The sequence below is a fragment of the Alexandromys fortis genome, unplaced genomic scaffold, assembly GCF_014885135.2.
Source record: "Alexandromys fortis isolate MF-2015 unplaced genomic scaffold, M_Fortis_MF-2015_v1.1 scaffold_212, whole genome shotgun sequence".
Classification (NCBI taxonomy): Eukaryota; Metazoa; Chordata; class Mammalia; order Rodentia; family Cricetidae; genus Alexandromys; species Alexandromys fortis.
In genome coordinates, this window is record NW_026068091.1 from 1,821,184 (window position 1) to 1,835,813 (window position 14,630).

At 47.9% G+C, this 14,630-nt stretch overlaps 1 protein-coding gene across 3 annotated transcripts in view; it reads right to left on the reverse strand.

The window, feature by feature from the left end:
• Nucleotides 1-8,885: 8,885 nt before the first annotated feature.
• Cimip3 (ciliary microtubule inner protein 3) overlaps nt 8,886-14,630 on the reverse strand; it is a 75,205-nt gene continuing 69,460 nt past the window's right edge. For all 3 annotated transcript variants that reach the window (XM_050122728.1, XM_050122729.1, XM_050122727.1), the window contains one exon: nt 8,886-9,368. In XM_050122728.1, coding sequence (XP_049978685.1) covers nt 9,036-9,368 — 333 coding nt within the window. In that variant the 3' untranslated portion in view covers nt 8,886-9,035. The remainder of the gene's footprint in view (nt 9,369-14,630) is intronic.

Genomic DNA, 14,630 nt, shown 5'->3' on the forward strand with positions numbered 1-14,630 from the left:
GGTCCGGGCCCACGAGACACTGCCCTAGATGGACAGGTGGGTCCTTTTCCCTAATTCCCCTGCACAAGGGTGGCTTGGCTTTCCCCTGCCCCCTCTTCTCACCAGCCTAAGCAAAGGCAACCGGTGAGTCAGACAGTGTAGACAACTGTAAAGGGAGGTGGGCAGGCTGTAACTCACATCCAGACTAGGGGATGCCAGGACTGGTATTAAAGCCAAATCCTTCCACTAGCTGGAATGGCGAGGAACAGAAATAGAATCAGCTTAGAGACCGTGGTGCCAAGATTACAGCCTTGAGCTGTAGAAGAGAGGATTTCTACCCAGTGTGCAGTCCCTTAATCCCTTACCGGGATCCGGTGGGTGGCTGGCCAGCCGCTGCTCTGATCCCATGACCTCCATGCCCTTCTCATACGGCTGCATTCTCAATACTCTGGCTCTTGCCTTCAGACACAGGAGTGACATACGAAAAACAGACCTGGTTTCTCTCCAGACAGAGGCCACATTGGCCCAGACAGGATGCTGTGTGCAGCTGTCCAGGTGTACAGTATACTCAGATGTCAATCACATGAGAATGCTGTGTGGATTCAGAGTTTAGGGGCCTCTAAGACATGTCTGCAGGAGCTAGAAGGAACCCCTAATCATGCACACTCAAATCTTCATGGACATTGCCTCTGGGTTAAAGCATTCCCTCCCGGAGAGGACAGAGGACCATGAAACTCCCAAGAGAAAGTCAAAGGCCCCTCCCCAGCGGGCACATGATCAGCAAGCAATTACTGCAGGTGAGAAGACCCACGCACCTTCCTCCCTCCGGGGCTCAAAGGGTGAAGCTTCTGGGATCACCCTTTGAGAGGGCTTTCAGTGACAAAGCCACTCATGTGTCACCCAGACTCCTGTGGCATCAGGACAGATCCTGCCCACCCTCTGAAAATAGTTTATAATGGAAAGCCCTTGAGTATCTTGACAATTTGTAACAGTATCTATGAAACCAGCCACTGAAGAGTTTGAACGGAGGCACTCAACATGGGGAATGTCACCACCCAGGGGTGATATGGCTGATGGCTGAAAATCTCAGTGCCATGGTTAGGCTATGCCCCTAGGAGTTGACGAGACATCTCTGGGTCCCACATACATAAAGGCCCACCAGTGCCGTGGGTGTCATTCCCAGCCCTCAGTGTCAGGTCTGTACAGCGGAAGACGCGCTTTGGTGGTAGGGCATGGAGGAGTCAAGCTGGGAAGCTGGGCCTGAGCTGGAGGCTTCCTCTCTGTGTCTGGCTTCTATAGTCCCAGAGGGATTCCTCGGGTCCTAAGGGAGAACTGTCCCCCGCCATCTAACTACAGTCACACTGTAGTTAGAACGTGAACTGGCCCCCACAGGCTCATGTGTCCCCAGCTAGTGATGTGTTTGGGAAGATTGTGCGTCCTTGAGGAGATTAAGGCTTACTGGAAGGAGAGTCACCAGGGTGGGTCCTGAGATCTTATGGTCTGGCCCTACTTCCTGTGCTAACCGGACATTTGGGCCATTTCCTTATAGTCACAGGTAAGTGACAGGCACAACAGTGTGAAGACCAGCTGTGTCTCAGCCATTCTGTGTATTTATTGGTGGGACACACACACACATTATACATACACACACCATACATATACACACCATACACACATACACAACATATTGCACACATACTACCCACATACACAAGTAAAAATGTAATAAAATATTTGAAAATATATAAAAACCATCTGCTCTTGACAGTGATTTGTAATGAATGGGTGTTGTTCACATCGCCCAAAGGATAGTCATCTTTTGGAGAAGAACCAGTTAGGTCTGAATTACGTCTGTTCTCCCGGAAGGATGGGTTTAAGGTACATAAAGGGGGATCCCCAGTTTTGGTTGAGTTCTGTAGGCCTCTAATAGAGGGATTGCCCCCAGATCTCCGCAGAATTCATTACCCCCAGCACCACTGACATTTGCATACATGCTGTATGAATTCTTCACTGCAGAAGATTCCGTAATGCGGCAGCTGAAGCCCACACACATTTGCTATTCATTATCCTGTGCTTCTGCAAGACACGCTGCCATCAGGGAGTCATGGGCCATGCTGTCTTCTGAGCGCTCAACTGAAGAATGTCCTTCCAGCTCATGGGAGCTGGGCAGAATTCCCATCCTCGCTGCTGTATGACAAGTGCTCTCGTCCTTTGCTGGATGAGGACAGTTGCAGGTCTTGGGCCATGGTTTTCTATATGCTGCCCACAGCTCCTGTTCCAGAGTCTTCCATAGTGTGCCTCTTATTCCATCAAACCAGAAAGGGGAGTCTCCTCCAGTCAGCTAACTGGGAGTCTTACATAACATAGCCTCTCAAGTCAGAGACACCCCATAACCTCTGCCACATTCTGTGGAGTCTGCAGAAGCAAGTTCCAGGTCTCATCAACACCCTGGGAGAAGAATACACAGACAGGCCACCGGGAGGAAACTACCAGGAATACTCTAGAACCTGTGGTATAATTTGCTGTTGGACAGTACCAGAGACACACATTCAATTCCTTCTGGGACTGCAAGTAGCTGTCTGATGTGGGATGTCTATCTGTATGCTGTATGTTTCATTATCATTGGTTAATAAAGAAGCTGATTTGGTCAATAGCCAGGCAGAATAGAGCCAGGCAGGAAATCCAAACAGAGATACAAGGAGAAGAGTAAAGTCAGAGGAGACACCAGCAGTCACCAGAGAAATAAGATGTGAGGTAACAAGCCACAAGCCTCATGGTAAATGGGTTAAGTTTTAAGAGCTAGTTAATAAAAAACCTGAGCTAATAGGCCAAACAGTTTGTAATTAACATTAAGCTTCAGAGTGGTTATTTGGGAACTGGTGGGCTGGAGAAAAACCTCCAGTTATAAATGGTGCACCAACATGAGGCTCTCAAATTTACATAGAGCCTGAGAAAACTTAAAAAAAAAAAAAAAAGAGGTTCTGAATGCACAACGCACAGAAATGTAGCTGCACTGGGCTTCCTAGTCTCACAGTCTTGTGCCAGTCACAGCATGCAGAGACGCGTCTTCCAACAGCTGCCTGCAAGATGGAACTGTCCACCAGCCTCCATGAGCTAAGCGGCATGGCAGGTTTAGGCAATCTCACACCGCCTCAGTACAGAGAGGCTAATCAGCAACATGTTGTGTCATGGATTTAGCTTTTACTCATACAAACAAACAAAAAATGTAGCATGTGGCCGGCTACATGCTACCTGATGGTGTGTGTGTGTGTGTGTGTGTGTGTGTGTATGTAACCAAGACGCTCATTGCTACCTCTGCCATGTTGATAAGCTAAGTTGGGCAGAACCAACAGCCAAAGTAGCCACTCTGGCCCTAGCCACGCCCACTTAGCAATTTAAAGCAATGAACCAAAAAGGATTACAATAAAGACAGATTCAGACAAAAAGAAAGCTCTACACAGGTCACAGTGAGTTTTAAAAAAAATGTATGTAGGCTTGGGAGAGAAAGAAAAGGAGTATAGGCAGTTATAGAAAGAAATATTTTTTAAAAATCAAGTCTTTAAAGAGACAGTAAAGTAATATAAAAATATAAGCCACGTAAAGATGGAAAACAGAGGGTCTGGATTTTGTATATCGTTATATCTTCTTTACATTTTTTGACTGTTAATGAGCTAATTGCCGAGAAATATTTGCTTGTGGGAGCTACAAAGTTAAACTTATTTTAAAGGTATCTTGACTTCAAATTTTAAGTCTAAGGATATGTTGCTTTGGAAAAGAGGTTCTGCTTTTGTTTCCACAGCAGATGAGAACCTGTGAATTCCTTCCAGGTTAATACGGTTGGATCTAACCATATCCCATGAAAGGTCTCCGATGGGAATAATGGCCCAGGTGATCCAACATCCACAACAGCTTCAAGGCTGCTGACTGAGATGGACCTACCACTCAAGATACCCCAGTCAGGACTTGGCTATTATCTCAAATTTTCTTGGGACCCTAAAGATACTTCATCCTACAGACAGCAGGATAACAAATAAAACAATGTCCACATTCCCAAGAGTTGGGGGCTATGGATGGTCTTTGGTTATTTGGTAGGTTATGGATGTTTGTTATATCTAGGGGAATATAGAATAAAAAGACAATTATTAATCTCAAAATACATTTGCATTGATTTTGGTTTATTGACACAAATTTAAGGTCAATTTTGTTATACTATATGTATATTTCTATTCTTGCTTATGGTAATATGTTTATGCAGCTCATTTAAAAATGTAATGTACAGTTAAGAAATACAAATTAATAGCCATCTATAATAGTCAAACTTAAAGTCATGTTAGTTTTTCTAGATATACAGATATATAGTTCAGATGGATAAGTAATTTTCATTTCAAAGGCCTACAGAATATGACATTTAAAATGTTTTAAGTCTGTGAGTTTGAGGTCAGCCTGGTCTACAAGAGCTAGTTCCAGGATAGGCTCCAAAGCAACAGAGAAACCCTGTCTCAAAAAAAAAAAAAAGTTTTAAGAACGTAGACTTTTCTTGACAGTGCGACACATCTGCGCCTGGCAGCACCAATTACTTCAGGAGGATGATGAGCATCGAAGAGCTCCTCATGGAGTTTGCTTTCAATGTGACAAGGCTAGCCATTTGGGCAAGAAACTGTGCTTGCCTGGTTTGCTTGACAGTATGCAATATAAACTAGACATGCAGGACCTACAGGAAAGTGACTGCTAAACTTGCCAAAACAAGATGAGACAGCCCTTCAGGGTTCCTGCTTCATAGAAAAGTCTGCCAGACATTCTGCAGGACACAGAAGAAAATGACTGACAAACTGCCAATATAGGTGGGACAGTTTCAAATTTCCTGAGTCACTGAGAAGTCTGCCAGACATTCTAGGCCTGTAGGCTGAAGATGGGTGCCCCAATGTTACAGACAAACTCTGGGTGACTATCCAGGCATTTCTAGAGTTTTGGAAGTTTCTTGCAATGTACTTCCTGTTTACTTACGTAATATATCTTTCTGGGGGTCTTCAATGGAGTTGAAGACTAGATAGTTATAACTATAGTTTTCCATAGTTATGATAATAGATAAATTAGATATAAAACTTTAGACTCACAAAGATAGGATAGATAATAGAGTATTTTCTTTAACTTTGCCAAATACAAATAGACTAAATATTGTAACTGTAATTCTTGCCTGGTAACTGTTTTGTTATTTTACTATGTTAAAGATAAAACCTTCCTTTTTTAATTATACAGAAAAGGGGAAATTATGTGGGATGTCTCTCTATATGCTGTGAGTATGTCTTATTACCATTGGTTAATAAAGAAGCTGATTTGACCAATAGCCAGGCAGAATAGAGTTAAACGGGAAATCCAAAGAGATATAAGAAGAAGAAAGGCAGAGTCAGAGGAGATACCTACCATAAGTCTTCAGGGAAATGAGATGTGAGGTAACAAGCCACAAGCCTTATGGTAAAATAAAGAATAATAGAAATGGGTTCATTTAAGTAGTAAGAGCTAGTTAATAATAATCCTGAGCTAATAGGCCAAACAGTTTGTAATTAATATTAAGCCTCAGAGTGGTTATTTGGAAACTGGTGGGTAGGAGAGAAACCTCCAGTTACAGCTCTCTGATCAGGTTGCCCTTAATAACCTGGAAGTTTCCAGAAGACAGACATTTGCATTCATTCTGCCTCACCTCCTTTGCCGTGCACTCCCGCGCTAGTTCTCTCTTTCATCATGCCCATGCGCTCCGAGCCTCAGGCACTGATCCCCAAAGACTAAACCCTCAGGACTGGCTCTCTCTGTCCTCTGACTCACAGACTGCCCACTGAGAGCACTGGAGGAGACGGGGGGGGGGGGGGGGGGGGGGGGGGGGGGGGGGGGGCGGCAGGAGAGATGGACTGGGTACCACTGCCCACTCCTGCTACTCCTGGGATGGAGGGATGGACTTTCTGCTGAGCTCAGCCTCTGTTTTTGAGTTCCTGTGGCACAGTTTCCTCCCTTCACGCAGCAGATTGCTGTGTCCCTCTGCTGCTGCTGGGGGCATCACCACTCCACAACCGTGCCCACTGCCCTGTGCTCAGACCTGTCATCCAAGGGTCCTCAGTGGGTTTTCTGTTTGTTTGGTTTGGCTTTTTTGTTTTTGTTTTTACATGTACCAGTGTTTTGCCTGCATGCATGTCTGTGTACTGTTTGTGTGCTGCATCTACAGAGGCCAGAAGAGGGTGTTGAATTCTCTGGAACCGAAGTTACAGACTGTTGTTAGTGTGTGGGTGCTGGGAACCCAGTGGGGTTCTCTGAAAGGGCAGTCAGTAGTCTCAACCCTGAGCCATCTCTCTTGACCTGTCAATTTTGATTTGTTTAACTGGAATGAATCCTAGGATCTCACAAGTGCTAGGCAAGCTCTCAACCACTGAGTGGCCTCCCCAGGATCTTTTTACTTTTTATTTGAGACAAGGTCTAACTAAAATGCCCAGGTTGGTCTTCAGCTTGGTTCTCCAGCATCTGCCTTGTGCATAGGTCGGATTACAGGCCTGCACCGCCAGACCAGGATCCAGATTAACATTTGAGAGGATATTGAGCTCAAATAGATTGTCAATCAAATTCATTGCAACAAGTGTGCAGATGTGTGATTGCAAAAAGGGTTGAAGTGTGAACGAATGCAAGTGTGGCTGCAGAAAGGGGTGTTGGTGTGAAGAACGCAGGCGTGCACGATTACAGAAACAGAGAAGTGTGGGGCACGTGTGTAATTGCAGAAAGGCATGGAGAGAATCAGGATGGGTTGTCCGTAAGGACACCATGCTGGTATGCATACTTTTACAGCTAAATGGGCCAAGAGGTGTGGGCAGAAGGAAGGCCAAAGTTGGGTTGGAGGAGACAGGAGGGTTCCTCCAGGGTACTGGATGAACTCTGACCCGAGTGACCTGCAGAATCCTGAGCAAACTGTTAATCCTGTCAATCACCTGCCCACTCCCGCTAGGACCACGGCACGGGCAGCTTCTTTAAAGGGCGACCCTGGCTACTAGGCTGCCAAAATGCGGCTCCAGGGGACACAGAGGCTCTGGCTTGGGAATTAAACTCCCACTGAGGGAGTTTGGGAAGGCATAGATGATTCTAGCTGTATCCCTGCCTCTAAAAGAAAACCCAGTTCTCACTGTTATGGGAATACTAATTTAATGAATAAATAAATGATGATGATCTCTAATTATACAAAGACTGAACACAGCATTTATCTCTGCTGCATCTACAAACTTCACAAAAACTGCAATAAATGATTTTTTAAAAATACAAGTCCCAAGAGATTAAGGCAGACAGCAGACAAATGAGCATGGGGGTAGGTGCCTGCAATACCAGCACTCAGGAGAAGCCGAGACAGGAGGAAGGCAAGTTCCAGTCCAGTATGGGCCACAGCAAGATCCAGGCAGCTGGGGCTACAAGACGGGACCCCACCTCAAACAAATGTGACAGACAGAAAGTTCGGGGGAGCTGGAAAAACGGTGGTTTATTAGAGTGGAGAATGTTGGAACCTCCATTTTCTCAATGAGGAAAAGACTGCTGGCCTAGCACAGGGGTGTACAAACTCCAATCTAATCCGCCACAGAGGTCTAGGAGTCGACCCTGGGATATGCAATGTGAGAGTCATAATAAGATTGGACAAAAGTCGGTGCAAAGGAAATGAACTGCGCAGATGCTCTGTGGGTGTCTGTGGATGTGTGTGTCTGTCTGGTTCTATGCGTGAGTGCGTGTGTGTGTGTGTGTGTGTGTGTGTGTGAGAGAGAGAGAGAGAGAGAGAGAGAGAGAGAGAGCGTGTGTGTGTGNGAGAGAGAGAGAGAGAGAGAGAGAGAGAGAGCGTGTGTGTGTGTGTGTGTGTGTGTGTGTGTGTGTGTGTGTGTATTTGGTTGGTTTGGTTTTGTTTTCTTTATGCTTTTTGGTTTTTTGCTTTTTTTTTTTTTGAGATAGGGTCTTCCACTACAGGCTTAGTGGCCTCTGCCTTCACCCACCCCTCCATGACCATTGGCCCATAAGACTTGCAAGTCTTAGCTGAATGGTAGTGGCACACCTCATTAATCCCAGCACTTGGGAGGCGGAGGCAGGTGGATCTCTCTGAGTTCAAGGCCAGCCTGGTTTACAGACTGAGTTCTAGGACACACCCCCCCCAAAACAAAAACCTTGCAAGTCTTATACTTAGCTGTTCTGAACCATATGAGAGAATAGAAATGGGGGATTCAACCCCCAGCAAAAGCCATGAGTCAGAAGCCCAGGATGGAGGTACATTTCTGTAATTCCAGCACTTGGGACAGGAAGACTGTGAGTTCAAGGTCAGCCTAAGCTACAGCTACAGGTGAGGTTAAGGCCAGCCTGGTCTACACAGTAAGGTCAGGGCCAGGCTGCTCTACACAGTGAGGTTAAGGCCAGCCTGCTCTACACAGCAAAGCTCTTGGTTCAAAAAGCCAGAAACAAGGAGTCTGGGACAGTGGTAGGCACACCTTTAATCCTAGCATTTAGGAGACTGAGGCAGGTGCATCTCTGTGAGTCTGAGGCCAGCCTGGTATACAGAGTGAGTTCCAGGACAGCCAGGGCTACACAAAGAAACCCTGTCTTAAAGATAATCCAGAAACAATTAGCAATGTGGCTAAGTTTGCAGCATCCTTGTTGAGCACTGCGTGACCCTGAGTAAACACGGGGTAAGATGACCGCCTGAGAAAGCAGGGTGTATACAGCCAGTTTTTGGCGGCATCGCAAGTGTGACCCACGGGAATGCTGGGGAGAAACAACTGACACTTGGACCTGGGAGAAGGATACTCCTGGGGTGGGGAGAGGACTGAGAGTAAAACCTTCCAATTCTCCAGCCCCCTACCCCCGGAATACACTCGCCATTAACAATCCTATCCATTGAGGCCAGGAAAAGGAAGAACAAAGTTTATTGTTGTTGAGAAGCCTCCTCTGCTGTCAACGGCGGTGTTACCTGCTCCTCCAGAAACGAATGGCCCTCCCTCTGGGACCCAGGAGCAGGGAGATGAAGGTGCAGGGTGGGGACTTCAGACGTCATGGACCTAGGTGTGCCACAAGATCAGATTTGCTGGAGGAATGTCAAAACGTTTGCGGGTGTGGTCAGTCTCCCTGCGGTACAGGTAGCCACAGGTGGGCTTCTGCAAGGTGTAGAAGGGGTTCAGAGAGTTGGAATACTGGGAGGTGTAGAAATTGAACCTGCATTTATCCGGGTTCTGCCCCCGAGGATCCACCACTACAGGTACAAAGGCTGCCGCCAGAGATTGCTCCCGGTCTCGTTTCCACGTCTGTGACAAGGGCGGTGATGACGCCTTCTTCACAGTTTTGCCTGATGGCATCTTTTGCCCATGGCTGGGGATTGAGGATTTTTGTGAGTCCTGAGGAGAGAGAATGAAGGAGAATGTTGGCAGGCCTGAAAACTGGGGACTCGGACTGTGATTTGCTAAAGCCAGGACAAGAAGGAGAATGGGCCCCTTGCAGAGATCCCAGAGCCATCCTGGAACACAGTTCTGCTGGCCAAGTACCAGAGTCTCTAGAGCAGGGGAAAGCCCTGAAGTCCCCTCACCTGGTCCTTGCTCCTGTGGACGTCTGCCTAACTGTCAGAGACACCTGCCAGGTCAGAAGACTGGGAACCCAGATGCTGGCTTCAGTGCCTCCCCCTCCTACAGTCAATCGTCACTCCTCCCCACGGCCTCTGGAGATGTGCTCCTGATCCTATCAACCTTCATCCTCATCCTCCTGAGGGCTCAGCCCAGCATCCACTTCAGTCATTCTCCCTTCAACCTCTTGTCTTCTCGAGTCACTCCAGAGTTCACTTTCTGTGTTAACAGCCACAGAACCCAGCTGTTCTCATCAAAGCATGTTTTGTGTCTACTACCTGGAAAACAAATCCCAAACCTTCAAGCCTAGAATGCAAGACGTTCAACAGAGATGTGGCACCAGCTCTCCAGCCTTCCCGTCCCTCCACCCACCTGCGTTCTGCCACATTGGGCTACCTGTCACCCAGATTATACCTGTCCTCCCAAATCATTAAGGGGTTCCATCAGAACAGGCCAGCAAAGCTCGCTTGCTTACTGTCTGTAGGAAGATCCCTTACCCGTGACATAGAAGCCTCGAAAATCCTGTTTCTTTGCTCCAGACCAAAGCATTTAAAGTAAATGTAGGTTCACCTTAACTGAATTCTATATAGGGCAGTCCACCTTCCAAGCCGCTGGCCCAGTTCTGTTTTAGAATCTCTCATTATTACCAAGGGTGGATCGTTCCTACCTACGCCTACCTCTCCCTCACCTTGCGCTTATTTGATTGGGGTCTGCCCACCCCAATCTAGGAGTCCCCCATTGCCACTAGGAGTCCCCCATTGCCATGTTGATCACACTGCACTGACATTTCTTTTCTTTTAAATATTTATTTATTTTGTATACAATATTCTGTCTACATGTATGCCTGCAAGCCAGAAGAGGGCACCAGATCTTATTACAGATAGTTGTGAGCCACCATGTGGTTGCTGGGGAATTGAACTCAGGACCTTTGGAAGAGCAGGCAATGCTCTTAACCCCTGAGCCATCTCTCCAGCCCCTGCACTGACATTTCTTTATCCCTGTTATCACCCTTCTCGACTCTCCTATGATGGAACTGCCTTGCTCCTTGAAATTCCAGGAAACAGGTGTCTATTTTATTTATTTATGTGTTTGATTATTGATTTGGTTTTGGGTTTGCTTTTTGAATTGTGTTCTCATGTAGCCCAGACTGGCCTCAAACTCAATGGGGTGGCCTAAAGGTGGCCTTGAATTCCTGATCCCCCTATCTCTACCACCCAAGTTCCTTTTTTCTTACAGATTTTTCAGTCATGACAGTCCAGTCCAAAGCCTGGGCTGCCTGCATGTGACCACCCACGAGGGCGCATCAGGGCACTTGGATTCTGTCTCTGGGGCTTCAACCACCAACCATTTCTCTCTGCCCAGCCTCGGGGCTCAGAAAAGAAGCCCTGACGATGGAGTTAGGGAAGGTGGAGCCTCCTACAGAAGTCTGTGCTCAAGTCAGGAGGGAACGCTTTGTATCTGATTTACTAACTGTTTCCCAGGCCCCGTGTTCATTTTTGAAATTCTTCCCGTCTTCCCCTTGCAGGTAGCTCTCTTGACTGCCTTCCTCTTCAGGGAATGCTGTCCCACACCTGCCACGGCTCCCACCCCATCTTATGCCACTCCCAAAGCTGAGCACCACACTGGACCTTGGACAGACCCCCATTACCTCACTTAGCCTTGGCTCCCATAGTCATTCTAAGAAGGTTATTTTTTTCCACGTTCTTAACTTTGACCAGAGAGAGAATCTCTCTGGGCCCCACCATCTATTGTGGACTATGTTGGGAACTGCATGCTGGCAATTCGATCAGAGGCACAAAGAGCCTTAATATCAGCAGAACTGAAAAGTACCCAGGTATTACTATGGATGAGGGCTGGCCAGCCCACCATGAGAAGGCAACGCCCCATCCCCCACTGAGTAAGGCACTCACCAACCACCTATATAAACCAGTCTCCCAACAGGATGAAATTTGGACATGAGTCCTGTCTTCTCCTTGAGCTAGCTACTTAAATAAAAACACCTTCTGTCCCTCAGCATCTTGCCTCATGATGGAACTCTCCTGTTCTGTAGTGAGCAGCTAGACCTGGACCCGCTCACACTCCCAAGAAGCTGTCCTTTTCTAGGATGAACTAAGGTAGATACACACAATTCTAAAAAGTTCTAAGTTGGGCCGGGCGGTGGTGGCGCACGCCTTTAATCCCAGCACTTAGGAGGCAGAGGCAGGTGGATCTCTGTGAGTTGGAGACCAGCCTGGTCTACAAGAGCTAGTTCCAGGACAGGCTCCAAAGCCATAGAGAAACCCTGTCTCGAAAAACCAAAAAAAAAAAAAAAAAAAAAAAAAAAAAAAAAAAAAAAAAAAAAAGTTCTACGTTGGGCCTGAAGAGATGGCTTCGTGGTTAAAAGCACTTGCTGCTCTTCCAGAGGATCCAAGTTCTGTTCCCGACAGCTCACAGCCATCTGTAACTCCAACTCCAGAGGATTCTATGACACCCTTTTCTGGCCTCCACAGGCACCTTCGCACACATGTAAACACACACACACACACACATGCACACTACACATAATAAAAATCAATATTTGACAACAAAAAGAAGTTGTAAACTTGCACAGGGGGCGGATTGCATTGGTGATCTTAGCACTTGGGAGATGCAGACAGGAAGATGAGATGCCCAAGCCATCCTTCCCTCAAGAAGCAAAACCAAGAGAAGTCATCTCTGGAAGCATCATGACCTCCTCCTTCAGTTTGTAACCTGGGACTTAGCATCTTCACCTTCCGGCCCCTGGACTAGTTCAGGAGACCGGCACCAGGGATGACAACAGAAAGTGCTTCAGAATGGTGTGGGGACTGACCAAGACCCCAGAGCAGGAAGGATAATGCGCTCTGCTGACAGAGTCTAGCGTCTACCGTAGTGGAGTGAGCATGGCCCCCACAGGCTCTTATATTTGAATACTTGGTCCCCAGTTGATAGAACTATTTGGGAAGTATCAGAAAGTGTGGCTATGTTGGAGGAGGTGTGTCACTGGGTGTGGGCCTTGATGTTTCAAAAGCCCACGCCATCCCAGTCAGCAGTTGTCTTAACAGAGCTCTCAGCTCCTGCTCCAGTGTCATCCCCGCTGGCCTCCTGCCATGCTCCCCACCATGATTGCTATGGACTCTGCCACTCTGAAACAGCAAGCCCAATAAACTCTTTCCTCTCTAAGTTCCCTTGGTCCTGGTGTCTCTTCACAGCAATAGAATAGTCACTTAGACACCTACCAAGTACCAAGCAAGCACTTGTCACTCAAGTGACACTCACCTCTGCCAAAGCTCCAGAAAAGTGAGATGTTAACCCCATTTTTCAGATGTTGAAACAGAAGCTCGTGGATACTAAGCTATCATCAGTTGAAGCTCACGCTGTTTGTCACACAGTTTGTGACAAGGCACAGAGTACTTTTCAGAAGTCTCACAACTGATATACACAACCAGAATTCCAACACAGACTCCACTATTTGCCTCAGCCCAGGGCCTGGACCCACCTGCTCTGGACCCACCTGCTCTGAGTTCACCTGCTCTGGACCCACCTGCTCTGAGTTCATCTGCTCTGGACCCACCTGCTCTGAGTTCATCTGCTCTGGACCCACCTGCTCTGAGTTCACCTGCTCTGGGCCCACCTGTTCTGGATGAGTTCACCTGCTGGGGCCCACTGCTCTGAGTTTACCTGCTCTGGACCCACCTGTTCTGGGCCCCCATCTACTCTGGACCCACCTGCTCTAGACCCACCTGTTCTGGGCCCCCATCTACTCTGAGTTCACCTCTCTGGATCCACCTGCTCTGGGCCCACCTGCTCTGGGTCCCCATCTACTCTGGGCCCTGCCCTAGATACTGCTGCTACCACATGCAAGGGCCTTGAGCCTTGACACAGCCAGAGAATGGCTCTCACAGAAACTGGGGCAGAAGGACAGTTCAGGGTAGAGGAAAAAGAAGAGAGTAAAGACAAAGAGAAAAAAGAAAAGGGAGGAGGTTGCTAGAGAGATGGCTCATCAAAAATGTTACATTCCGGTCATCAGACATTACGAGTGTCTAATGTTCTTCCAAAGGACCCCAGTTTGGTCCCCAGTACCCATGCTGCATGGCTCACAACTGCTTCAGGGATCCAACACTCTCCTCTGGACTCTGTGACACCTGTTTACATGTGGCATACACACAGACACGTAAGTAAAATAATAAAAGGAAATCAAGAGAGAGAACACAAAGAAAAGCGGGAGGAGGAGGAAGGAGGAAGAGAGAGCTCTGGCCTGGCTTTGCCTTGCCCCTCCCAGGGGCCAAGTCAGGCAGGCTCTGAGTGACTAACTCCGCGGGCACTGGAGCGAGGCTGGGGCCTGGCTGCATAGTTTCCACGTTAGCACCTGGTTTCATTTAGTTAGCTCTTCCCATCATGCCCTTCTTACCTTGGGGGTGGGTGTGGTTAGAGAGAGATCCCACAGCGCTCAGGACAGCCCCACGCCCCACTAAGAATTCCCACTGCTCAGGCTCAGCAATGCCGAGGCTGAGGAGGCCTGGTTCAGAGCCTCGAGGGTGACCCTGCAAGGGTGACTCTTGTCCTTCCCAGTCTACAGAGCCAAGGACCTGGAAGGGCAAGGAGGGGAGGACCATGACTCCTCCCTTCCCCGTGGAGCCCTCTTCCATTCCCAAGTTAGAGTCCAAAGCCGGGATCCCAACAGAACACGCCTTCCCTCCACGCCCAAGCAGTCCCAGAAGAGGTCTTTGAGATTCTCTTGTCAGCTTGCGTTTATCCCTCCTGTCGGGATTTAGCATGGGTTGGGGGCTGGATTGAGAAGGTCCCCTGGGGCTGAGAGATGTTCCCTCCAGTGGATAAAGCACTTGGGTAGGCACGGGTACCTGAGTTCAGATCCCAGGGAAGAGCCAGGGCTGCCACACACACCCCTGTAACCCCAGCATTGAGGAAGATAGAGTTAGGAGCCACTGACCACTCCCAGCCTAGCTCCAGGCTCAGCGAGACTGTCTCAAGGGAACAAGGTGGAGTGTGATAGAGAAAGACACTACATGTTCCTTTAGCCTC